The 26,661-nt window shown below is 47.5% G+C and overlaps 1 protein-coding gene across 2 annotated transcripts in view; it reads left to right on the plus strand.

Annotated features, from left to right (window-relative positions):
• The first annotated feature begins 4,938 nt into the window (after nt 1-4,938).
• Nucleotides 4,939-26,661, plus strand: part of RASA1 (RAS p21 protein activator 1) — a 91,591-nt gene continuing 69,868 nt past the window's right edge. For both annotated transcript variants that reach the window (XM_077288710.1, XM_077288719.1), the window contains exons 1-2: nt 4,939-5,320; nt 21,059-21,211. In XM_077288710.1, the coding sequence (XP_077144825.1) occupies nt 5,085-5,320; nt 21,059-21,211 (389 nt within the window). In that variant the 5' untranslated portion in view covers nt 4,939-5,084. The remainder of the gene's footprint in view (nt 5,321-21,058; nt 21,212-26,661) is intronic.

The following is a 26,661-nucleotide window of genomic DNA, read 5'->3' on the forward strand; positions in this document are numbered from 1 at the left end:
CGCAAGAAAAATGGGTTTCCATACAGAGCCACAGCATAGCATCCGTTTTACATTCACATGGTCACCCATTCATATACATATCAGGAACACAGCTTTAGGGGACACAGAGGTGGCAATCACATCTGGCCTAGGGGCCCCCATGCCGTTTAATGAGACACCTGTACTATATTGGCATGTGATAAATGTGGGCCCTGTTACTGGGGCCCAAGGGCTAGCACACACGAAAAGCATAGCTCCCAACCATCCTGGATTCAGCGGAACTGTCCCGGCACGTCAGGGTTTTGTCCCGGCTTCTAATTCTCTCCTCTCTCTGACCTTCGCTCCATAGCTCCTTTTCAAGAGGTAGAGTCGCATAACTCTGCTGAGTGCATAAATTATTCTATTCACTTGCTTGGGATTCCCCAAGACTCAGGCTTCGTGCACACGGCGCGAAAAGTCCTGCAGATTTTTCCGGACTGATTTTGGTAAATCTGCAGGTAAACCGCACTGCGGAATTACCGCGGATTTACTGCATTTTTTGTGAGGATTCCACCTGCGGTTTTACACCTGTGGATTCCTATTATGGAGCAGGTGTAAACCGCTGCGGAATCCAAAGAATTGACATGCTGCAGAATAAACAACGCTACGTTTCTGCGCGTTTTTTTTTCCACAGCATGTGCACTGCGGATGTTGTTTTCCATAGGTTTACATTGTACTGTAAACTGTAAACGCATGGAAAGCTGTTGCGAATCCGCAGCGGCCAATTCGCTGCGGATCCGCAGCAAAAGCCATGGCATGTGCCCATACCCATAGCAACAATCGTCATGTTTGCAGGCAGCAGCTCTAGCAATGATCCACAGCCATAATGATGTAGATTTGGTCATCTTGATATGTATTGCAGACAGTGAACTCAGAAACAGATTATACACAGAGACACATTGTACATAACAGTGTATGTCTATGTATTTGTATTCTACTGGTGAAGAAGAAGGCAGATTGTTTTGTTCCTATCATACTACTAAAAATAATCAAAACTCAATTACAAGAAAGTAATTTTCTTTTATGAGTCTCCCCAAGACTCAGACCAACTACCTCTATAATTGCAGGTAGAAGCTAAAAATATTGAGCCACACTGTATTTTTATGTCTCTATATTCTACAGGGAGAGTAAAAGAGATTTATTTTCTTACTATAAAATTACTCAAAAATAATGAAAAACACTTCCAATGATGTCACTTTTAGGCCATGTGCACACGTTCAGTATTTTTCGCGTTTTTTCGCTATAAAAACGTGAAAAAAACGCGAAAAAAACGCTTACATACGCCTCCCATTATTTTCAGTGTATTCCGCATTTCTTGTGCAAATGTTGCATTTTTTTCCGCGAAAAAATCGCATTGCGGAAAAAAAAGCAACATGTTCATTAAATTTGCGGAATTGCGGGGATTCCGCACACCTAGGAATGCATTGATTTGCTTACTTCCCGCACGGGGCTGTGCACACCATGCGGGAAGTAAGCAGATCATGTGCGGTTGGTACCCAGGGTGGAGGAGAGGAGACTCTCCTCCACGGACTGGGCACCATATAATTGGTAAAAAAAAAAAAGAATTAAAATAAAAAATAGTCATATACTCACCTTCGATGGCCCCGGAGTCTTCCCGCCTCTCATCGGTGCACGCTGCTGTCTGCAGGTGAGTATAACCTTTTTTTTATTTTTAAACATTCTATCTTTTACTATTGATGCTGCATAGGCTAGTAAAAAGTTGGTCACACTTGTCAAACACTATGCAAGGTGACATTAACCCTTCATTACCCCATATCCCACCGCTACTCGGGAGTGGGAAGAGAGTGGCCAAGTGCCAGAATAGGCGCATCTTCCAGATGTGCCTTTTCTGGGGTGGCTGGGGGCAGATGTTTGTAGCCAGGGGGGGCAATAACCATGGACCCTCTCTAGGCTATTAATATCTGCCCTCAGTCACTGGCTTTACCACTCTGGCGGAGAAAATTGCGCGGGAGCCCACACCAATTTTTTCCGCGATTTAACCCTTTATTTTAGCAGCAACAGCGCCCAAATTTTGCACATACACACTACTAACATTAGTAGTGTGGAATATGCAAAAAAAAAAGGGATATGAGATGGTTTACTGTATGTAAACCATGTCTCATATCCTGTCGGGTTTGGGAAGGAGAAATGAAAAGCCGGCAATTGAATTACCGGCTTTTCACATATCTCGCGCTGAATTAAATATAAATACAGTATATATATATATATGTGTCTCAATGACATATATATATATATATATATATATATATACTGTATATATGTTTTACCGAACATTTGAGCACATAAATCCATTAGATGTCGGTTTTGCAAGCCTGCGAGAAAATATCGCAGTACGGATGCCATACGGATTACATACGGAGGATGCCATGCGCAAAATACGCTGACACACCCAGTGGCGTAGGAAGGGTGGGCGGGGGGCGGCACAATGCGGGGGGCGGGTCGCCGGCGGCGCAGAATTTTTGTTTTCTATTAAAGGGAACCTGTTCGCATCTCGGCTTCAGAAAAATGGCCGCCGCGATCTCCATCTGCGCACGCGCGGCATCCCGCGGCCATTTTCCTGAAGCCCCGGGCAGCAGAGCACTCTATCTGCGCACACGCGGCCTCAGGAAGATGGCCACCCCCACCGATAACCAGAGAGAGCAGGAGCGCGGTCAGGTAAGCAGAACTTTTTTTTTTTTTTTTATTGAGAGCGGCGATCCGGGGGGCCCGGGGCAGGAAGCTGGACACAGGGGGGCAGAAAGCTGGACACAGGGGGGCAGGAAGCTGGACACAGGGGGGGCAGAAAGCTGGACACAGGGGGGCAGGAAGCTGGACACAGGAGGGGGCAGAAAGCTGGACACAGGGGGGGCAGAAAGCTGGACACAGGGGGGCAGGAAGCTGGACACAGGAGGGGGCAGAAAGCTGGACACAGGGGGGGCAGAAAGCTGGACACAGGGGGGCAGGAAGCTGGACACAGGGGGGCAGAAAGCTGGACACAGGGGGGGCAGAAAGCTGGACACAGGGGGGCAGGAAGCTGGACACAGGGGGGCAGAAAGCTGGACACAGGGGGGCAGAAAGCTGGACACGGGGGCAGAAAGGACATTGGGGCAGAACGCTGGACACTGGGGCAGAACGCTGGACACTGGGGCAGAAAGCTGGACACTGGGGCAGAAAGCTGGACACTGGGGCAGAACGCTGGACACTGGGGCAGAAAGCTGGACACTGGGGCAGAAAGCTGGACACTGGGGCAGAAAGCTGGACACTGGGGCAGAACGCTGGACACAGGGGCAGAACGCTGGACACAGGGGCAGAAAGCTGGACACAGGGGCAGAAAGCTGGACACAGGGGCAGAATGCTGGACACAGGGGCAGAATGCTGGACACAGGGGCAGAATGGAGAAACGGGGCATGATTGGAGACACAGGGGGCAGGATGACAGACATGGCGTCATGACTGGAGACACTGGAGGCAGGATTGGAGACAGATGGGGCAGGATCATGGGGCAGGATGGATACGATGGAGACAGATGGGGCAGGATGGGGAGATCATATGGGGCAGAATGGATACTCATTAGGGCAGGATGGGAGAACATATGGCTGAAGCCAGGAATGAGACACACGGGGGCCAGGATGGCGAATATTATTACCATAGGGGCTATTAAGGGATATTATTACTGCAGTGATGTATTTATTTTATTTTTTGAGTATACTGTTTTAAATGGTGGGGCGGTCCTATTACTGTGCAGAGTGACACTATGTCGCCTTCTTCATGTGGTGTAATGTAGAAGTTGGGAAAATTAAGTAATGTGTTATGCAAGTGGAACTCGAGATAACTGTGTTATTTCCTGCAGAGACGAGTCCTGGCTGGATGAAGTGATGGCGGTCTGTGCTGGATGAAAGATGAAGGACTTCACCTAGAGACGTCACTGGTGAGTCAGTGTGTTACCTATACACTGACACTATACACTGTATACTATATACTGAGGTCCTGTGTATGTCACCGGTGATCACTGTATTACCTATACACAGACGCTGCATACTAAGTACAGATCTCCTGTGTATAATGGCGTGTCTGGTCATGGTGTGGCGGTATTTGTGCCTTGTAGATAGTATTATAGGTCACTGTGGTGATATGGTGTCTGGTCTGTCTATTGAACATCAGCTGAGTGAAGAAATAGTTTTGTTTCTGTGCGTGTTGTCCTGACTATTTTTGGTAACCTTTGTGTGTATTGAGCCCGGGGGGCGCCAAACTCGGGAACAGCCCCGGGCGGCAAAAGCTCTAGCTACGCCTCTGGACACACCCTGCCTACGGATGACATACGGATCACTATTTTGGGAACATTTCTCCGTATTACGCCCGTAATAAATGGACCATATTTACATACGCGGAGTGTGACGCCGGCCTAAAGCTGAGCCCCCAGTGATCTTGATAACAGGGATCTGAAGAGCAATCCCTTCTCTATGGCGCTGCTGAAGACAGCCGTGCTGTACTCTGCCCTGTGCACAGGTAAGAACTTGCAATCTCGGGACTTTTTGTTATTTTTATAGTCACATTTCTGCAGTTAGCTTTCATTAACCACATTGGGTGGTAGAAGCCCCACTACAGAGCCAGCCAATGTGAGTGGGATACTAGCCCCGTCCCATGGGCCAGTGTGCAGGACTAGTATGACGTGCCTGACCGCAGGCAGGACCTAGGCTGGGAGCGCACCAGCCGCACGCATCACACTCCCGACTCGGCCTGGGTGTCATTCTCTAGCTTTAAATAAAGTTATTGTTGAAAAAAAGCTCTGGTTCTCTGCGACTGCGCGCTGCTGACATGTGGGGAGCGTCCCTGTGCCGGGTGACGTACAGCTGGGGGCGGAGCTACAGAGGCGCCCCCTCCTCCACGGTCAGTGTGGTGTGTGGCGCCCCCTCTGTCGCCGACGGTCGGACAGTGACAGGGAGGCGCCGGAGTGCAGACGCAGGGTGTGCGGCCACCGGGCTGACAGGCCGCGGCTCCCTCCCGTAGGAGGCGGACAGGGGCACGCCCGCTCACTTCGTCCGCCGGCTGCTAACACTGGTGCTCGGGATGGCAGCCACTTACGGCTCGCTGGGGCTGCTGACAGCAGGCGGGGAAGCGGCGACGCTGCCCACAAGTGCCCCGCTGCTGGCACAGCCCCAGGAGGGCTTCCCCCCGCTGCCGCCGCTGCCATTAGCCTTCGAGGGAATGGGGCTGGGCCCTGTGGAAGAAGCGGACTCGCTGGACGGCCCGGAGTATGAGGAGGAGGAGGTGGAGATTCCCCTGAGTGCGCCCCCTACCAACCAGTAAGTGCCCGCCACAGTGCTGCCAGCCTGCGGGCAGTGGTGCCAGGGCTGTTTGTGTGTCTGCTCCAGGCACTGCCTCCTCCACACCCTGCCTGTCCTCCCACACTGCTCCAGTCCAGCCTGTGCATTCCTGAGTGTGGGGAGGGAATGCTGGGGCTTGTAGTCCTCCACCACTGCAGATCAGCTACAGTGCCATCGTCTGCGGGCACGCTGTGTGTGACGGAGGGCAACGCTGTGCTTGTGACGGAGGGCATCGTCTGCAGGCACGCTGTGTGTGACGGAGGGCATAGTCTGTGGGCAGGCTGTGTGTGGCGGGGGGCATAGTCTGTGGGCAGGCTGTGTGTGGCGGAGGGCATAGTCTGTGGGCAGGCTGTGTGTGGCGGAGGGCATAGTCTGTGGGCAGGCTGTGTGTGGCGGAGGGCATAGTCTGTGGGCAGGCTGTGTGTGGCGGAGGGCATAGTCTGTGGGCAGGCTGTGTGTGGCGGAGGGCATAGTCTGTGGGCAGGCTGTGTGTGGCGGAGGGCATAGTCTGTGGGCAGGCTGTGTGTGGCGGAGGGCATAGTCTGTGGGCAGGCTGTGTGTGGCGGAGGGCATAGTCTGTGGGCAGGCTGTGTGTGGCGGAGGGCATAGTCTGTGGGCAGGCTGTGTGTGGCGGAGGGCATAGTCTGTGGGCAGGCTGTGTGTGGCGGAGGGCATAGTCTGTGGGCAGGCTGTGTGTGGCGGAGGGCATAGTCTGTGGGCAGGCTGTGTGTGGCGGAGGGCATAGTCTGTGGGCAGGCTGTGTGTGGCGGAGGGCATAGTCTGTGGGCAGGCTGTGTGTGGCGGAGGGCATAGTCTGTGGGCAGGCTGTGTGTGGCGGAGGGCATAGTCTGTGGGCAGGCTGTGTGTGGCGGAGGGCATAGTCTGTGGGCAGGCTGTGTGTGGCGGAGGGCATAGTCTGTGGGCAGGCTGTGTGTGGCGGAGGGCATAGTCTGCGGGCAGGCTGTGTGTGACGGAGGGCATCGTCTGCGGGCACGCTATGTGTGTGACGGAGGGCGTCGTCTGCGAGCGCGCTGTGTGTGACGGCATAGTCTGCGGGCACGCTGTGTGTGTGACGGAGGGCATAGTCTGCGGGCACGCTGTGTGTGTGACGGAGGGCATAGTCTGCGGGCACGCTGTGTGTGTGACTGAGCACATCGTCTGCGGGCACGCTATGTGTGTGACGGAGGGCGTCATCTGCGAGCGCGCTGTGTGTGACGGAGGGCATAGTCTGCGGGCACGCTGTGTGTGTGACGGAGGGCATAGTCTGCGGGCACGCTGTGTGTGTGACTGAGCACATCGTCTGCGGGCACGCTATGTGTGTGACGGAGGGCGTCATCTGCGAGCGCGCTGTGTGTGACGGAGGGCATAGTCTGCGGGCACGCTGTGTGTGTGACGGAGGGCATAGTCTGCGGGCACGCTGTGTGTGTGACTGAGCACATCGTCTGCAGGCACGCTGTGTGTAACTTGGGGCATCGTCTGCGGGCGCGCTGTGTGTGACTTGGGGCATCGTCTGCGGGCGCGCTGTGTGACTGAGGGCATCGGTTGCTTGCACACTGTGTGACGGGGGGCATCGTCTGCGGGCGCGCTGCGTGTGACGGAGGGCATCGGTTGCATGCACACTGTGACGGAGGGCATCGTCTGCGGGCGCGCTGTGTGTGACGGAGGGCATCGGTTGCATGCACACTGTGACGGAGGGCATCGTCTGCGGGCGTGCTGCGTGTGACGGAGGGCATCGTCTGCGGGCGCGCTGTGTGTGACGGAGGGCATCGGTTGCGTGCACACTGTGTGACGGAGGGCATCGTCTGCGGGGCGCGCTGCGTGTGAAGGAGGGCCTCCACCTTTGTCCAATTAAGGACAGCTTTAGGCTATGTGCACACGTTGTGGGTTCCATTGTGGATTTTTCCATGCGGATTCTGCAGAATCCGCATGTAAGATGACCTGCGTTTTACCTGCGGATTCCCTGCGATATTGTGCGGATTTCATCTGCGTTTTTACACCTGCGGATTCCTATTATGTAGCAGGTGTAAAAATGCTGCAGATTCCGCACAAAGAATTGGCATGCTGCGGAAAATAAACTGCTGCGTTTCTGTGCAGAATTTTCCATAGCATGTGCACTGCGGATTTGGTTTCCCATAGCTGTACACCGCATGGAAATCCGCTGCGGATCCACAGCCAAATCCGCAACGTGTGTGCATATCTTTAGAGATCCTCATTAAAGGGGTTGTCTAAGGTTTTTTTTTTTTTTTTTTTTTTTTTTTTTTAAACTGGCTGTATGTAGAAAATGTTTTTAATAATAAAATTGCTGTTACTTTCCACTACAGCGGTCCCTGCCTGTCCTGCAGTGATTTGTCATGTCCATCATTAGCATGACCTCAGCAATCACTGCTCTGCAAGAAAATGATGCGGTGATAACGTGACGTCATCGCTGCAGGTTCTCCAGGGGCCGCTGGAGCGGGGAGTATCGAAGAGGGGAGTAATGAGTATGATTTAAAACATTTCCTGCTCTTAGTAGATTTTTCAAAATTCCGCAGAACCCAGAGAGCCACATACAGTAACGACAGTCTGAGTTCGTTGTTCTATGTGCCGGCTGTGTCGTATTCGAGGATTGTACACTTTTATATCGCTGCTCTCACTTTCTAGCCACTGCGCAGAGTATAGCAAGAGAGCTGTAAATCAGTGAGAATGAGGAGACCTTGCCCAACGACCTCAAAAACAGGACTCTGTTCCCCTCTGAAGTAGAGCTGTGGTTGAGCATGCATGCTGTGGCTCCGCTCATTGTCTGGTACTCGCCCCCTAGTCTCATAGATAATGAATGTTCTTCCCTGTTCCCCGGCTGCAGGTTAAAAGAAAATAAAGAAACATTTGTGCTTTACTCACTCTGCCTGGGTCCATCACTGAACCTCCGCTGCTGCCCTTGTCTTTTACTGTCTGCAGCGCTACCTTCACATCGACCTGGCTGCAGGGAATAACTGAGCTCACGGACTGGCTGCAGTGCTGTTTATTATAATGGGGAATACTCTGCGCTGGACCCAAGGAGAATGAGTAAATTACAGCAGTCTCCAGCTGTTTTCTGAAAATGGAAAACCCCATAAGGGTAAGTACACACTAGGTACTTCTTCAGGTTTTTTTTCTGCAGCAAAATCTGATCTCTTGACAGGAAGGACGCTGCAGGAAAACATATTTTCCTTGCATTTTTTTTGTGCATTTTTTGCTACGAACTTGGCATGCTAGATTTGAAAAAAAAAGTCCTGTTCTAAAGAATCAGGTTTTGGTACAAAAAAGCAGCAAAACATGAAACATGCGTTTTTTTTCCCCACCCATTCATTTAAAGAAGTGACATGCTCCATTGTGCAAAAAACCATGCAAAACACAAAATCCTGATGACAAAAAAGAACCAAGCTGAGTGCGTGAGATTTCTGAAATCCCATAGACTTTGCTGGTGCTGTAAAACGCAGCTGAAGCTTTGCATAAACAAATGCTGCAAAAACGCCTAGTGTGAACTTAGCCTTACGCCATGTTCACACTTCGCGGGTTTTACCGCGGATCCGCAGCGTTTCTGCAGCTGCGGGTCCGCAGCAGTTTCCATTGCGTCTACATTTACATGTAAACCCTATGGAAACCGCAATCCGCTGTGCACATGCTGCGGGAAAAACCGCGCAGAAACGCAGCGGTTTACATTCCGCAGCATGTCACTTCTTTGTGCAGAATCGCTGCGATTCTGCACACATAGGAATGCATTGATCCGCTTACTTCCCGCATGGGGCTGTGCCCACGATGTGGGAAGTAGGCGGATCATGTGCAGATGGTACCCGGGGTGGAGGAGAGGAGACTCCTCCAGGCCCTGGGAACCATATTTGTGTAAAAAAAAAAAAGAAATAAAATAAAAAAAATAATGATATACTCACCTCTCAGCGCTGCACGCGGCCATCCGGTCGCAGGGTTGCTGTGCGAGCAGGACCTGCGGTGACGTCGCGGTCACATGACCGTGACGTCACGAAGGTCCTTCTCGCACAGCATCTTTGGAACCGGACCGCCGCGTGCAGCGCCGAGGAGATCGGGACGTCAGAGGGTGAGTATAAACCATTTTTTTAATTATTTTTAACATTACTATTGATGCTGCATATTGCTGCATATGCAGCATCAATAGTATAGGAGTAAACCCGCAGCGGAAACCGCAAAACAAACCGTGATAAATCTGCAGGGATAACCGCAGCGCCCTGCAGATTTATCAAATCCGCTGCGGGAGAACCCGCAGAGGACCCGACCTACGTGTGCACATAGCCTTAGGGTATGTGTCCACGTTCAGGATTGCATCAGGATTTGGTCAGGATTTTTCATCAGTATTTGTAAGCCAAAACCAGGACTGGAACAATTAGAGGAAAAGTATAACAGAAACATATGCACCACTTCTGCATTTATCACCCACTCCTGGTTTTGGCTTACAAATACTGATGAAAAAATCCTGACCAAATCCTGATGCAATCCTGAACGTGGACACATACCCTTAGAGAGAGGACCTGTCATTGTGTCCAAAAGTCCAGTCTTTACTCTCATTTTATTTCTGCTGCCCCTCTGTGTATTCTGCGCTTTTAGGGTATGTGCACACGTTGCGGATCTGCAGCGGATTGGCAGCAGTTTTCCATCCGGTGTACAGCGTTTTACACCTGCTCAATAGGAATCCGCAAGTGTTAAAACGCAGATGACATCCGCACCAAAAACACTGGAAATCCGCAGGTATACCTGCGGATTTTTCAAAAACTGAGTGGAAAAATCCGCACAGAAATCCGCAACGTGGGCACATATACTTATTCAATCCACTATATTGTTCCAGAGATGAGGACTTTTTTATTTAGTGCCAGTGTTTATGGTTTTTTGGCCAATGGGGCGAGTCTTAGTGTTTTCTGGGGGCAAGTCTTAAGACTGCTCTGTATTATTACTCTGTGAGCCCCACCCAATTGTTAAAGGCTGATAATTCTGGGACTGTATGGTGTATGGCTAATACTCAGGAGATCATCGGGAATAAAATGAGATCAGTCTCTGGCCTCTTAGTGTGCGGCAATGTCGGAGAGAGGTAGGTGAGCGGGCTGAGCAGTCACATCATCCCTCCAGTATAGGCTAGGAGCACTCTAGGGACGGCCACGCTTGTCTCCCAGCATATAGATAGGCGGGCGGCCCATCCCAAGAGACCCCCTATCGGACATCTATGTTTTTTAAGATTAGAGCACTTTAGAACCCGGTTCTTGGCATTGGTGGGGTCCTCTGCACATGGCGACTTATTGCCTTTTTTATTGGAGCTTTGCGTTACGTCGGTCCTCTGGTATGATTGACAGCTGGGCATTACCTGTTGGAGGTGTATCCTCCCATAGAGCCTGATTCTGCCCAATTAATGATGACCTTATTAGACTGTAGGGAGACGCATCTCTCTGACCGGTGGAATGCAAACACCCAGTTGTCAGGAGGAATAGCACAACTGCTAGAAAAATGTTCCCTATGTGCCCACGTTCCAGATTTTTAGCGTTTTGCGACGGTTTTCCGCTTAAAAAAACACTTACATTAAGCATCCCATTATTTTAATGCATTCCACAATTTTTGTGCCCATGCTTGGTTTTTCTGCAAAAAAAAACCGCATCGCGGAAAAAGCGCAAAAACGCAGCATGTTCATTAATTTTGCTGCTATATTATTGTATTCGGACGCGCCGGAAAAACGCAAGTGGATTTCCTGCGAAGGGAGTCCGGATTTCTTCAGGAAAATTCTGCATACTTTCAGCTACGTGGGCACATAGCCTGACTGTTATTTTATGGGGAGCACCATCAGTTGCCAAACCAGACATGTCAGAAGTGACGGATCCAATGTCATTTAAAGGGCATATTTCTCAATACTCTTTCATTCTTGGTGCAAACTTTCACTAGACTGTTATACCATGCGCCAGATTTATCACACTGGTTAATACTGTTGGATAAATCCTTAGTGGAAACTTAGCCAAGACAGTCTTTGTGCCAGAAATTTGCTCCCACAAATTTAGTACAAAGTGTGACATATTAGTCAGCTGCACAATTGTGGTCATAAGTGAAATTGGGCTTCTTTTTTTCAGTTTCAGCTCTGCCTTTCATGACTGGGGTTTGTGAGGCTCGAGTCGCACCTGCATTTTTTTTAAAACCAAAGACAGAAGTGGCCAAAGGGATCGAGATGTATAAAGATCCGCTCCTGGATTTGACTGTAAAAAGTGCATCTGTGACACAGCCCCATAGTCATAGGAGCGAGTATTAGAAAAGCTTGTGTGTTTGTACCGATTTTTAATATTCTAAATACTGTATTTTCTGGTGTATAAGACTACTTTTTAACCCCTGAAAATCTTCTTAAAAGTCGGGGGTCGTCTTATACGCCGGGTGCCGTCTTGTACGCCGAGTGCAGACACCAATGTGTATATGGTGGGTGGCAGGGAGTGGTCCCGATGACGAAGAGGGGTCGTCTCACAGGAAAGTGTGAGTGGAGTATCCCCCATTACCTCATTGTAGCTGCAGCATGGGGTCTCTGTGCTGGGGAGAGGCGGCAGCTGCTGCTCCTCTTTGTGCCGCATGGGTGCTGTGCTGTGGGGCGGTGGCCGCCGCCGCTCCCCAGCACCCCACACTGCAGCTACAATGAGGTAATGGGGGATACTCCACTCACACTTTCCTGTGAGATGCCCCCTCTTCGTCATCAGGACCACTCCCCCCCCCCAAAAGGCACATTAGTCACCGGCCCTATAAGACGACATACGGCGTATAAGAAGACCCCCGACTTTTAAGAAGATTTTATATTTTAACTGGAAAAGTTGGGGGGGTCGTCTTATACGCCCAGTCGTCTTATACGCCAGAAAATACGGTAATTTTATGACAAAGATGCTGAGGCTTGCCTGGTGTGTAGCGCTCATATGGTGTGCTATATTTGATGCATGTTTTGGCCAGATATTTCCCTCTGCGGCATACTCCTTGACCCTGAAGCTACAAGGGCAGCAATTTTGTTTGTGCTCCATATTCCGCTGTAAACGTCACTTATTTTATTTTCTAGGCATATTCACATTTTTTTTGTTGTTGGTTTTTTTGCATGGACTTTTGTGTGTGCAGAAATGTTAAAAACTTTCTTTTGTGTGCAGTTTTTGATACTTTTTTTGAGGCATTTTTATTGCTGCTTTTTGAATCAAGGGGCAAATGTTGGGCATTTTTCTACAGCAATTATTAAAATATTCTTTAATCACAGGACAGTGCTTGCATTCTGCCACACTTCAGGACCCTCAGACATATTACATAGTTGATCAGTAAAGTCAAATTGGTAAGTTTGACCTGACATCTTCTAATGTTTCCAGGGTCCTTTTAAAGGGGTCATATTGATGATCTATCTTAGGCTAGGTCGTCAATATCAGATTGGTGGTGGATCTGACACCCGGCACTTCTGCCGATCATATGATATCCGCTGCATCGGTGGCCGGAGGTAACGGCACAGCTCCATATCCTGAGTAGTGGCCGTTTATGGATACTGTAGCTCAGCTCTTATTCACTTCCATAAAGGGTGAATTGTCATACCTGAGAGCTGCCACTACAGTGTACGGCACTGTGCTGTTCCAGCTCCTTACACTGTTTACCATAGGCCTTGTCTGCCGATGATACATGATAGTGGGAGTGCCGGGTGTCTGATCACCACCAATCTGATGGTAATGACCTAGCCTAAGCATCAATATCGCAGTCCTGGACAACACATTTAATATTAGATTTGTTTTTTCAGCACCAAGGGTAGTAGAAATGCTTGGCGGTAATTAGACCATGGGTTTTGGCCTGTGGTGTCTGACACTGACATGCTGTGGTATTTAAGCAGTGTGTTCCTTGCAACAGGCCTGCAATGGTGTGAACAGCAATAAGGCAGAAGTTAATCCACACAATTCCCCATCATTGCCTCTTTGGTGTCCATTAGGTTTATAGAGGCCTATGAACGTCTTTATTGTATATAATTCAGAACTTTCAAAAATGGATATGCAGCCTTTCCATCACATCACTCAGACAGATACTCACCTTCTGAAAGGATTCAATAACCTCAAGTAGAGATTCTTGGCACAGGCCATGTACTGCAAAAAATGTAAGAGAAAAGAGGGAGCTTGTTTTTGTTAAGGGGTTAACCCATAAATAATTGCTGGTAGCCTCTGAAAGCCATTTATGTTGGAGATATGTGCAGACATGATGCGGTTTTCTACAGTTGTAACTGAGACACTGCACAAATGTATTGCATGAAATTCCACCATAGGAAGATGTGGTCACATATTTTGTAGAGGAATTCATCATAAAAAGCATCGTGTTGTGTGCATCGCACGGTCTGCCGCGTGTTGGCGCTCAGAATTGTCACTTTTTATGCTGTTGGTGCTTCTGCAGGAAATGTGGCTTCTATATTGCTGCCAGTAGGATGTGGTTTCTACCTCAAATTACCATCAGAAGTTGTCTTATGCGCTCGTCTCTTTGCTTCATAGCCCACAGCGACATGCTCCAGCTTCCCTGGAGCCATTCTAGCTTCACGGGAAAATAGAAGCTTCCTAGTTAGTAGGGAATGGGAAGTGGTTATACTCTCCATATACACTCCCTGACAGAAGTTATGTCGCTTATTCATGTTATGTAAATAAAAGCTTATGACCGGACGTTAAATTCATCCATTGGTTTTATAAATTATTCTTTTGAAAGCTAAAACCCTCTGAAATGTGGTTTAGGCTAAGAAAATAAATTGGCATCAATGCAGAAATATTGATCAGTTAATGGACACAGAATGGTCAGATTTTGGCAAGACAAAAGTTTTGTTGCCCACAGAAAGTAATGTGATATTCAAAAAATTAACTTAAAACACATATATGTTGCATAAAATTGGTGAATGAAGTTGTGGTGCTATTAGAGTCATATTTAATATTTTGTGTGACTTCCATGAGCTTGAAGGACTTGCATCCATGAGGTTTAACAATGATTCATACAATTTATTAATGAAGTCATCAGGAATAGCAAAGAATGCAGTCTTACATGCCTCCGAGAGTTCATCTAGATTCTTTGGTTTTGTCTTCCAAGCTTCCTCTTTCATCCTACCCCAAACATGCTCAATGATGTTCATGTCTGGGGACTGGGCTGGCCAGTCCTTGAGCACCTAGATCTTTTTTGCCTGGAGGAACTTTGCTGTAGAGATGGATGTATGAGATGGAGCACCATCCTGCTGCAGAATTTGACCCCTTTTATGATTTGGAATATAAGAGGTAACTAATACTTCTTGATATTTTAGGCTATTGTTATTGCCTTCCACCTTGCAAATGTTTCGCACACCCCCATACTGAATGTAACCCCAGACCATGATCTTTCCACCACCAACTTTAACTGTTTTCTGGATGTATTTTGGATCCATACGGGCTCCAGTAGGTATCCTGCAGTATTTGCGGTGGATGTGGTGTTAAGGTACCGTTACACTAAACGACTTACCAACGATCACGACCAGCGATACGACCTGGCCGTGATCGTTGGTAAGTCGTTGTGTGGTCGCTGGGAAGCTGTCACACAGACGGCTCTCTCCAGCGACCAACGATCAGGGGAACGACTTCGGCATCGTTGAAACTGTCTTTAACGATGCCGAAGTCCCCCTGCAGCACCCGGGTAACCAGGGTAAACATCGGGTTACTAAGTGCAGGGCCGCGCTTAGTAACCCGATATTTACCCTGGTTACCATTGTAAAAGTAAAAAAAAAAAAACACTACATACTCACATTCTGATGTCTGTCACGTCTCCCGCCGGCGTCCACAGGGTTAAAACTGCTTTCGGCAGGAGTGCTGCTATTGCACGCGCTGCTGCCGAGAGCTTCCCTGCAGCACTGAATGTGTCAGCGCCGGCAGTAACAGCGGTGACGTCACACAGTGACGCTGACACAGTGCAGGGAAGCTCTCGGCAGCAGCGCGTGCATATTAGCAGCGCTCCTGCCGAAAGCAGTTTTAACCCTGTGGACGCCGGGGGACGTGACAGACATCAGAATGTGAGTATGTACTGTTTTTTTTTAACTTTTACAATGGTAACCAGGGTAAATATCGGGTTACTAAGCGCGGCCCTGCGCTTAGTAACCCGATATTTACCCTGGTTACAAGTGAACACATCGCTGGATCGGCGTCACACACGCCGATCCAGAGATGACAGCGGGTGATCAGCGACCAAAAAAAGGTAGTGATCATTCCCTACGACCAACGATCTCCCAGCAGGGGCCTGATCGTTGGTCGCTGTCACACATAACGAGATCGTTAAGCGGGATCGTTGCTACGTCACCAAAAGCGCGACGTTGCAACGATACCGTTAACGAAATCGTTATGCGTGAAGGTACCTTAATTCTACTGAAGATTCATCACAGAAATCCACCTTCTGCCACTTTTTTCCAGCGTCCTTAAGAACTTAAAGGGGTTTTCCCCACTAACAAAGTTGATTTTAATCAATACATCCTGGAATAATTATTTCCACAATTGGATGTGTTTAAAAAAAAAAAAATGTTCCTGTGCTGAGATAATCTTATAAATGTATCCCCTTCTATGTGCTATGTAATGTCTGTGTCTGACCGTGCTGGAACATGTTCTGATCATACCACGGCTCCTGGGCAGGGGAGGAAGAAAAAGAGTATACATTAAAGCATGGGATCACTGATGATTCTTTTTGTGAGGTAAAGCTTTTCTTTTTTTTTTTTTAAATGTTTAACCTCAGAGAATTATTTGTGATCCCCGTGCTGTAATGTCTGTTTACTTGTTTGCTTCCTCCCCTGCCCAGGAGCTGTGGTATGTCAGACCATGTTCCTGCACGGTCAGACACGGCCATTACACAGTACACAGCAGGGGCACATTTATAAGATTATCTCAGCACAGGAACATGTTTTTTTTTTTGTTTTTTTTGTTTTTTTAAATCTCATCCAATTGCGGAACTGATTATTATTCCAAGATCTATTGATTAAAATGAACTTTGTTAGTGGGAAAACCCCTTTAAGTTCTGCCCCTTCGTAATAGGGCTTGGTGGGGGTCTCTGGTGCACGGTGCTTCTTGCCAAGCTTACTACAGCCCTGTACACACACATTTTGCCACTTGGTATGATTTTAGAAAGCTAATAGTAACCTCTGGGAACATTATCCACCACTGATATTGCGAAGTGCGGGAGATCTGGGCTGTAGAGATCTGGGCTGTAGAGATCTGGGCTGTAGAGATCTGGGCTGTAGAGATCTGGGCTGTAGAGATCTGGGCTGTAGAGATCTGGGCTGTAGAGATCTGGGCTGTAGAGATCTGGGCTGTAGAGATCTGGGCTGTAGAGATCTGGGCTGTAGAGCTTCAGAGATGTGGCTTTATAGCCTCAGTATAGGAGGGCATTTTCTGTGCACACTTCTTTGTATGATGATACGACTTAGAAACGTGGAGCGGCCAATCTCACTTTTTAACATTTCTACTTCTACGTATATCCTGTTTTTTGTGTGTACAGTGAGGGGTTTCCTGAGGATATTGAGTTCATTTGGGCAGGATTTAGCAATTAGGAGAAAGAAAAGCATGAACTACCATCCCTGAAATTAGTCTGGCTTAACCTCATTGTTCCAAATCCTTGTTTTCTTTTACGGTATATTAACGATTGGTCCCTTGCATTCTGCAGGCTTATGGTGCCCAAGCCAAGGTGGTGCATACTTTGGCAAAAAGTCCATTTTGTGAAAAGTTCCTGGTTATCTTAGTTTCGAGTCATATTATTTCTGTCCTCAAAACTTATTCTGATGGCTGAAAGGGATTTTTCTGTGACCTTCATGTGTTGTAGGCAGGGGTGCAGGTGAATGTGCTAAAAGGCTAGCATGCGACCAGTGTAAGTGAATGGTACAGCTTGATGAAGATGGGTCAAGGGTTTGTGTGGAAAATAAAATTGCAGCATGCAGCAATCGTCAGTACAAGTCCGGTCAGTCGCCAGCGCCACTCCGGTCCTCTTGAGTCATGTGATAGGAATTCAGACTGTGGATCACACTGCACTCTGTGTGTGAGCCCCAAGTCTGTTCCTGTATAAGCCTTTCCCATTATAGGCTTACATGGTGAGGGCTCGCTCACACCTCCGTATATGTATAACCTGGACCCGTCAGATAGCACAATGACCCATGTTATTCAATGATAGGGCAGAATCTGTCTGTCAAATCGCAGCATGTTGCAATTTGACTTGGAAATCGGACGAGACTCGCCCTTTCAAGTCTATGGGTGCGAGAAAAATCGGATGCCACAGTATAGCATCAGATTTTTATGGATACATTGAAATTCTGTTAGAAAACTGTAAGGCTATGTGCACACGATGCAGATTATGCTGCGGATCCGCAGTGTTTCCGCAGCTGCGGGTCCGCAGCAATTTCCCATGAGTTTACAGTTCAATGTAAACCTATGGGAAACCAAAAACACTGTGCACATGCTGCGGAAAAAAACGCGTGGAAGCTCAGCGGTTTACATTCCGCAGCATGTCACTTCTTCCTGCGGGTTCCACAGCGGTTTTACAGCTGCTCCTATGGACAACCGCAGTTGTAAAACCGCAGTGAAAACTGCAGAAATAACGCGGTAAATCCATGATAAATCTGCCGCAAAAACGCAGCGTTTTTGCCCTGCAGATTTATCAAATCTGCGGAAAAATCCGCAGTGGCCAAAAATACGTGTGCACATACCCTAAATACTCCTGATTAATAGCTGGCTAGAAAAAAAAAAGTCCCACTTTTCTGGATGAGAATGGGACCGATTCTTTTTTTTTTTTCCCTTCTTCTTTTTTCTCAATATTGTGCGATTCTAGCCTAAAATAGACTTCTGCCTCCCCCACCGACTGCAGTGTGATCCAGAGAGCCGCCATTGCCATCAGATGACGATCGGTGAGTAAAGGTACCTTCACACGAAGCGACGCTGCAGCGATAGCGACAACGATGCCGATCGCTGCAGCGTCGCTGTTTGATCGCTGGAGAGCTGTCACACAGACCGCTCTCCAGCGACCAACGATGCCGAGGTCTCCGGGTAACCAGGGTAAACATCGGGTTGCTAAGCGCAGGGCCGCGCTTAGTAACCCGATGTTTACCCTGGTTACCAGCGTAAAAGTAAAAAAAACAAACAGTACATACTCACCTGCGCGTCCCCCAGCGTCTGCTTCCTGACACTGACTGAGCTCCGGCCCTAACAGCACAGCGGTGACGTCACCGCTGTGCTTTCACTTTCACTTTAGGGCCGGCGCTCAGTAAGTGTCAGGAAGCAGAGGCTGGGGGACGAGCAGGTGAGCATGTACGGTTTGTTTTTTTTACTTTTACGCTGGTAACCAGGGTAAACATCGGGTTACTAAGCGCGGCCCTGCGCTTGGAAACCCGATGTTTACCCTGGTTACCAGTGTAAAACATCGCTGGTATCGTTGCTTTTGCTTTCAAACACAACGATACACAGCGATCGGACGACCAAATAAAGTTCTGGACTTTATTCAGCGACCAGCGACATCACAGCAGGATCCTGATCGCTGCTGCGTGTCAAACGAAACGATATCGCTAGCGAGGACGCTGCAACGTCACGGATCGCTAGCGATGTCGTTTCGTGTGAAGGTACCTTAAGAATGAGCGGGAGCAACCTACAGACTCCGCAGCAGCAAATTGGTAGAAAATGGTTATCACAGACTATTCAGAAAGATGCTGAACTTTACATTTAGGAAGTAAATTAACTTAATAAACACATCTTGGCAAAGGCTTTAATTATTTGTAGCATGTCCTTAATGAAGGAGCGGTCCCCAGCGGCTGCAGTCTGTCCTGATGTTACTGGAGACCTCCCTGCAGCGACGTGCAGGTCTTCTGACACTGTGCCTCTCCTCGCACAGGCCAGTGTAGGCCTGCTGGGAAGGATTATTGTCAGGCTGTGAAAGAGCCTTGTTTGTTTTCTAGGCACAATCATGTGAGTCTCATTAATGGGGGAATATGTCACAGAAACCTCCATAAACACTGTAGTGATGCCCTCCTAGACCTGTTCACAGCATTTCTGCTATAAGTTACATGGACACTGATTTGAGCTAAATGATTACATCCTGTTATCAGAAATACAGGATCCGAGTGTTTGAAAAAGAAAAAAAATGCCCTGTTTTTTCTACATTTTTAGTTGTGGGGTTACATTTTAAGAAATGTCCTAATGTTTTTTTATGTTTCCTGCTTGGAGCTGTGAACAGATGATGTTGCTGTAGTGCAGGGGTGAACATACGTTACATGCAATAGATGATGAGGAATTGCACTGCAAGCAGTTGTGCATCAGTGCTGCCCATTTCCAGTGTTTGCTTTCTCGCTGTGGTTACAGTCTGCCTGTCACTGTCCCATTTGGATCTGGCAGATGTGGTCAGCATGGCCTGTCGCTTCCTGTCACATTCCCAGTAGTCACTGACATGGGGCTGCAGACAGCAGCTGGCATCTCATGTTGCATCTGTTCTTTACCCCATCATACTGTGGGGGGATAATGGCTACAAATATCAGAAACACTAATTAATGCCCGAATTGCATTTCTCCACAATGATCTGCAGTGTCTTCCTAGTAATGATGGATGAGGTGTAAGGATCAATGTCTGAGCTCTATGGAGGATACAGAGTCAGGGCGGCATACCTGGCGGTCAGAGCCAGGCTTAGTCTCAGCTTAGTTGTGCCCAGTGGCATTACCACATTAGTTTCTACACTGGCGCATTGCATGAGAGAGCTTAGAATTAATTTCAGTTTATATTAATAAACACTTGTCTGTGCATACAGCTTATTCTGGTGGTCAGTAAGCGGCCCCCACACCGCTGTGCGTTTTGGAAGCCCTGTAGCAGATTTCCTCTCTGGGAGGCTTCGGTTTCGATCACGTTATTGGTCTTTGTTGACTTATACATCAGGAAAGGCTCCCGACATGTACAGAGGTCCATATAACAATCTCTATAGAGCCCCATTATATGGAATAGAATACTCACCCATGCCTAGGTATAAGCGGACCCTTATATAAGGACCCCATGAGCGCACTATAATAATGAATTGAAAGTGGAGAAATGCCTTAAGCCTGTGGCTACATTAGCATTGTATGAAGAGCAGGAATTGTCGTATTAGCGTGTAGGGCTCCGTTCACATGTCCAGTTGTCATCCATTTGTAACAGATGCAGCAATAAAAAAATAAAATAAATAAAAATGGATTTGTTGCCAACAGACCAAAGCTGATGGAAAATGGAAATGTACCATTGTTCCCCATTCATAACATGGATATTCAAATAATTTTTGCTTGTGTGATACATGAGCCTAATTTTGATGTAATTTTCATATATTTTTTTTTTTCTCTGCTTGTAATGAGGTGGGTGGGGAGAAGGATGAGAATGTTTCCAGATTTCCTCCTAGCTGCATTAATGCACTCTCCTACTAGACAAGCTCATAGTAGATTAGTCTGAAAATGGCACTGGTCGGTCGCCTTTTGACCTCCGATGCTGACCTCCGTGCACACTCACAATATCTTTAAACATTGTGCAGTGGCTTTGTTACTCTTTCGTGGGCTTTATAGTATCTTTACAGTTTGGGCCGTCTACCCTGATGCTAATAACGTCACATAATCGTTAATGAGGGTGCCTGATAAAAAATAGCTATGAGCTGCTACATTGCATTGGGCAGCTGATCACTATTACGGACCAGTCGATGTGGAATTGATGTATTTTTACCCTTTTCACTGTGTCTTTTCAGGTGGTATCATGGCAAGCTGGACAGGACGATTGCAGAGGAGCGCCTTTACCAGGCTGGGCGGACTGGAAGCTACCTTATCAGGGAGAGTGATCGACGGCCGGGGTCCTTTGTGCTGTCTTTTCTCAGCAAAACAAATGTTGTCACCCATTTCAGGTAGGCTGGGAGACCCCATTATAACTAATAAATTAGGCTTTATGTCAGGGGTGTTTGTTTCTTTTTTTTTATAATGTTGGGGAGTTTTCATGATTTTGATTCTTGTGTGAAAAAGGAAGGCAAATTGGAGACAACTTGGAAGTCTCTGTTCACAATGGCTGTATGTCTTTCAGTTGTAGCTTAAGGGGGATCTGCAACCAGATCTCTCTATATATTCTGCATACAGGATTAAAGGGGGTTTCCAGATTCAGAAAATAGAGAAACTGAGCGTTACTCACTCTCCCCAGGTACAGCACCGAGTCTCCCCCTCTGCTCCGGCTATTGGTTGCCTGCAACTCTGATGTGACATTGACAGCGCTGTCGCCAATCAGTGAACTTGGCAGCTGTAAGCAGCTTGTGCCATCTAATTGGTCCTAGCCACTGAGAACAGTTACTGTGTGCAGTGCTGTCAGTGTGTCATCGGCTTTGCAGACAACAAACAACTGGAGTATTGGCAGAGACTCGGCGCTGGATCACAGGAGGGGTAAATAAAGCTCAGTTAAAAAAAAAATAAAAAAAAAATAAAGATATATATATATATATAATTTTTTATTTTTTTACTACTACGTCTGTGGATATGTTTTCGGAAACTGGGAAACCCTTTTATATGAATCCATACAAAGAAAAAATAACACCTCTGCACCGCTGTGATACGTTAGACCCTAGTGCCTCCAAACCTTTCTTTGCTGTTTTAGCCGCATATACAACCCCTTATGGAAAAACAACCCGGGTGCTGCATCCAAAAACCAAATCATCAAGAGAACATACAAAAAGCAAAAAAAGTGGAGCGCACTCACCGGAGTTGAACTGTCAAACTTTTTATTCAGACATAACATGATACAGCAGGGAGGGGTGTGAATACAGAGGGACGACGGCCGTTTCGTGCACAAAGCACTTCAACAGGACCTGTTGAAGTGCTTTGTGCATGAAACGGCCGTCGTCCCAATGTATTCACACCCCTCCCTGCTGTATCACGTTATGTCCGAATAAAAGTTTGACAGTTCAACTCCGGCGAGTGCGCTCCACTTTTTTTGCTTTTTATATGTCCTTTTATATGAATCTTTTAGACCTGATGAGACTGGTATGTTATTTTTATAAAATCCATATCGAAGGCTATCCTAAATCCTCAAAGTAAAATGAGCTTTATATGAGCTCAGCTAGAGCTAGTCGTAAAATATTCCTTTTTGAAAATGGTTATACAATTGGTTTCAAAAATATATACACCAGCTTCATCAAGTCTATAAGATGTATGTAGTTTGTATTGTGAAATGTGACAGATCTACCGTATTTTTCGGACTATAAGACGCACTGGACCAAATGACGCACCTAGGTTTTCGAGGAGGAACTTAAGGGGAATCTTGTCACCTCATTTTTCGCATATAAGCTGCGGCCACTGCCATTAGGGGCTTATCTACAGTATTCTGTAATACTGTAGATAAGCCCCTGATGTAACCTGAAAGATAAGAAAAACAAGTTAGATTATACTCACCCAGGGGCGGTCCAGGTCCGATGGGCGTTGCAGGTCTGGGTCTGGCGCCTCCCATCTTCATGCGATGACGTCCTCTTCCTTGCTTCTGTCACGGCTCCTGCGCAGGCATACTGATTTGCTCTGTTGAGGGCAGAGTAAAATACTGCAGTGCGCAGGCGCCGGGCCTCTGAGCTTTCCCAGCGCCTGCGCACTGCAGTACTTCGATCTGCCCTCAACAGGGGAGACAAAGTACACCTGCGTAGGAGCCGCAAGGAAGAGGACGTCATCGCATGAAGATGTGAGGCGCCGGACCGCCCCTGGGTGAGTATAAGCTATCTTGTTTTTCTTATCTTTCAGGTTACATCGGGGGGAGGGATTATCTACAGCATTACAGAATGCTGTAGATGAGCCCCTAATGGCGGTGGCTGCAGCTTATATGTGAAAAATACGGTGACAGATTCCCTTTAAAAAAAAAAAAAATACAGCAAAAAATATGGTAAATTCTGTACTAATAGGGGATCCTGGTATGCATGGCCCCCTCATCCCCATCCTAGAGTGCAGAGCACCCATCTCTTTTATGGTATCCATGGGCCTCATCCCCATCCTGGTATGAATGGACCCCAAATCCTTATCCTGGTATGCATGACCCCCATTACTATCCTGGTATACATGGCCCTCATCAGAATAAACATTAAAAAACATAAATCATTCTACCTACCTTCCCTGCGCTCCCTCGCAGCGTCCTGTTTTGATGCCAGCAAATAGTTTTTGCTTATAAGTAGCGCAGGGCAGTGAGGTCATGCGCTGCCTACAAGCAGAGGACAGCTGCAGGAATACTCACTGCACCCCATGTCGGGACTATTGGCGTGTGGAGCAGTGAATATTCACTGATCTTTAATAGCGGGCACAGTGTTTGCCGCAGCTGCCGGCTTCCTGCAGCTGCCAGTCGTTCACGTGTGCCTGCTACTAAACGGAATGAATATTCCATGGGGGTGGAGAGCAGTGAATATTTTTTCTCTTTAATAGCGGGCACACGAGATCGGCCAGCAGCTGCACGACGCCTGTGGCCGCTGTGATCAATGAATATTCACTGCTCTCCACGTGTATGGGAGTGGAGAGCAGTAAATATTCATTCCCTTAACCCATTCATGACCCCAGCTTTTTTCGGTTTTGCATTTTCGTTTTTCGCTCCCCTCCTTCCCAGAGCCATAACTTTTTTATTTTTCCGCCAATATGGCCATGTGAGGGCCTATTTTTTGCAGGACAAGTTGTACTTTTGAACGACATCATTGGTTTTAGCATGTTGTGTACTCGAAAACGGGAAAAAAAAATTCCAAGTGCCGTGAAATTGCAAAAAAAGTGCAATTCCACACTTGTTTTTCCATTACGTCCCTCAGGACAGCACCATGGAGGACGTCCTTCCTTGACCTATAGCGGGACAGGATCATAAAGAGGTTAAAAGGACCCTCCCACCTCCACCCTCCAGTGTTTTTTCCTGTCCCTACAGGGACGGTTGTATGAGAGGTTGCTCCTAGAGCGAAGATATCCTGTGCATTCTCTTCCCCCCCGTCAAGTGGTCCGTGGCTGACACCTCACTGGGTAGAGGTCTCTCAGCTATCAGTGCTGTACCAGATGGACTCAGAGTTCGGGGATCTCAGCCTTCCCTTTTCCCGGTCAGACGGACCATGGCCGACTCCTCTTTGAGAGGTTTCTCAGCCATCAGCCTGTGTAATGGGCTTAGGGGGATCGTGCGGCAGGTCCAATCCTTCCCCCTGTCAAGTAGCCCAGGGTGGAAACTCCCCGGTGGGGAGTCCCTCAGCCCCAGAGACCAGTCGAGCGGACGGGCTCCTGGGTAGAGCCGCTTCCTCCCAGTGGGGGGCTCTCGGCTCGGATGCTGACCGGCAGAACATCGCTTCTTCCGAAAGTCGTGTGGTGGAGAAGGCCGTTGCGCTCCCAGTGACATCAGAGAGGAGCGCTGGCACATTTGATCGGCGTGCATTACACAATGGAAAACGGAAGGGGGCACAGGCAGTAATGCAGCATTTCTGAATGGACTCCGCTTCCTTCCACGGTAGTCTCTCGGCGTTACCAGCTCTCCCCCTGTCTTCTAGCAGGTATGGAGCCAGCACAGGTGAGTGCTTGGTTTAATGTTGCATCGATGGCCGGGGCCTCTGGGCTGACTCTAGTCTCAGGCCTTTGTGCCAAAGCTGTACCTGGAACCCATTTGCAGCTAGGCCTTGGACCTCTAGGCTATGGTGGGGCCATATGTCCAGGCTACATCTCATGACTGAACTTTAGTTAGTTGCAGGTCTTGTCTGCACAGAGCCTTATGATTGGGCTTCAGAGTGACTTTGGAAGCATGCTTTCCATTTTCTGGTTCAATAAGCAAGTGTTTCACTTTTCTTTGCAACTTAACTACTCCATCCATAGGAGGACACAAGGTGTGAATTCAGCACATTGTCTCCATGAAGACTGCCCTCCAGCTGCGGCTCGTTAATTAGCTCCTTCGGGTGGAGTCAGTCTGACAAATGAGATGTATTGTTCAGAGTGGAGATTTATCTGGAACTCTGATAGATTGCTCTTTTGCTTAAAAGTGTAAGTCTGGTCTCTTGTTTGGCACCTTCAGGCATAGCCTAGTCATACTGCCTCTATGTATCATATTGAGTGCCTCCGTGCATAATACTGCATCTATGCGTCATATTGAGTGCCTCCGGGCATAATACTGCATAATAGTGCCTCTATGCATCATATTGAGTGCCTCCGTGCATAATACTGCATAATACTGCCTCTATGCATCATATTGAGTGCCTCCGGGCATAATACTGCATAATAGTGCCTCTATGTATCATATTGAGTGCCTCCGTGCATAATACTGCCTCTATGCATCACATTGAGTGCCTCCGTGCATAATACTGCATAATAGTGCCTCTATGCATCATATTGAGTGCCTCCGTGCATAATACTGCCTCTACGCATCATATTGAGTGCCTCCGTGCATAATACTACATAATAGTGCCTCTATGCATCATATTGAGTGCCTCCGTGCATGATACTGCATCATAGCACATCTATGCATCATATTGAGTGCCTCTGTGGCATCATACTGTTTCATAGTTACTTCATGTATCATATTGCATCATATTGCTTCATGTTCCTATATGCATCAAGGTGCTTCATTGTTCCGATATGCATCATAGCGCTTCATAGTTACTTCGTGTATCCTATTGCATCATATTGCTTCATGGTTCCTATATGCATAATGGTGCTTCATTGTTCCTATATGCATCATAGTGCTTCATATTGCCGTTCTGCATTATATTGCATCATATTGCTTCATGGTTCCCATGTGCATCATAGCGCTTCATAGTGACTCTGTGCGTCATATTGCGTCACTGTTCCTGTATGCATCATAGTGCTCGTATTGCCTTTGTGTATCATATTGCTTCAGGTTTCCTATGTGCATCATAGCGCTTCATATTGCCTTTGTGCATTATATTACAGCATATTGCTTCATGGTTCCTATACGCATCAGTGCTTCATATTGCCTTTGAGCATTATATTACAGCATATTGCTTCATGGTTCCTATACGCATCAGCGCTTCATATTGCCTTTGAGCATTATATTACAGCATATTGCTTCATGGTTCCTATATGCATCATAACGCTTCATAGTGACTTTACGCATTATATTACAGCATATTGCTTCATAGTCCCTATATTCATCATATTGCTTCATTGTTCCTATATGCACCATAGCGCTTCATAGTTACTTCATGCATCATACTGCTTCATTATTTACATCATATTGTTTCATTGTTCCTATATGCATCATAGTGCTTCAAATTACCTTTGTGCACCATATTTCTTCATAGTTGCTATATGCATCATAGCGCTTCATAGTAACTTTGTACATCATATTGCATTATATTGCTTCATAGTTCCT

The sequence above is a fragment of the Ranitomeya variabilis genome, chromosome 1 (assembly GCF_051348905.1).
Source record: "Ranitomeya variabilis isolate aRanVar5 chromosome 1, aRanVar5.hap1, whole genome shotgun sequence".
Lineage (NCBI taxonomy): Eukaryota > Metazoa > Chordata > Amphibia > Anura > Dendrobatidae > Ranitomeya > Ranitomeya variabilis.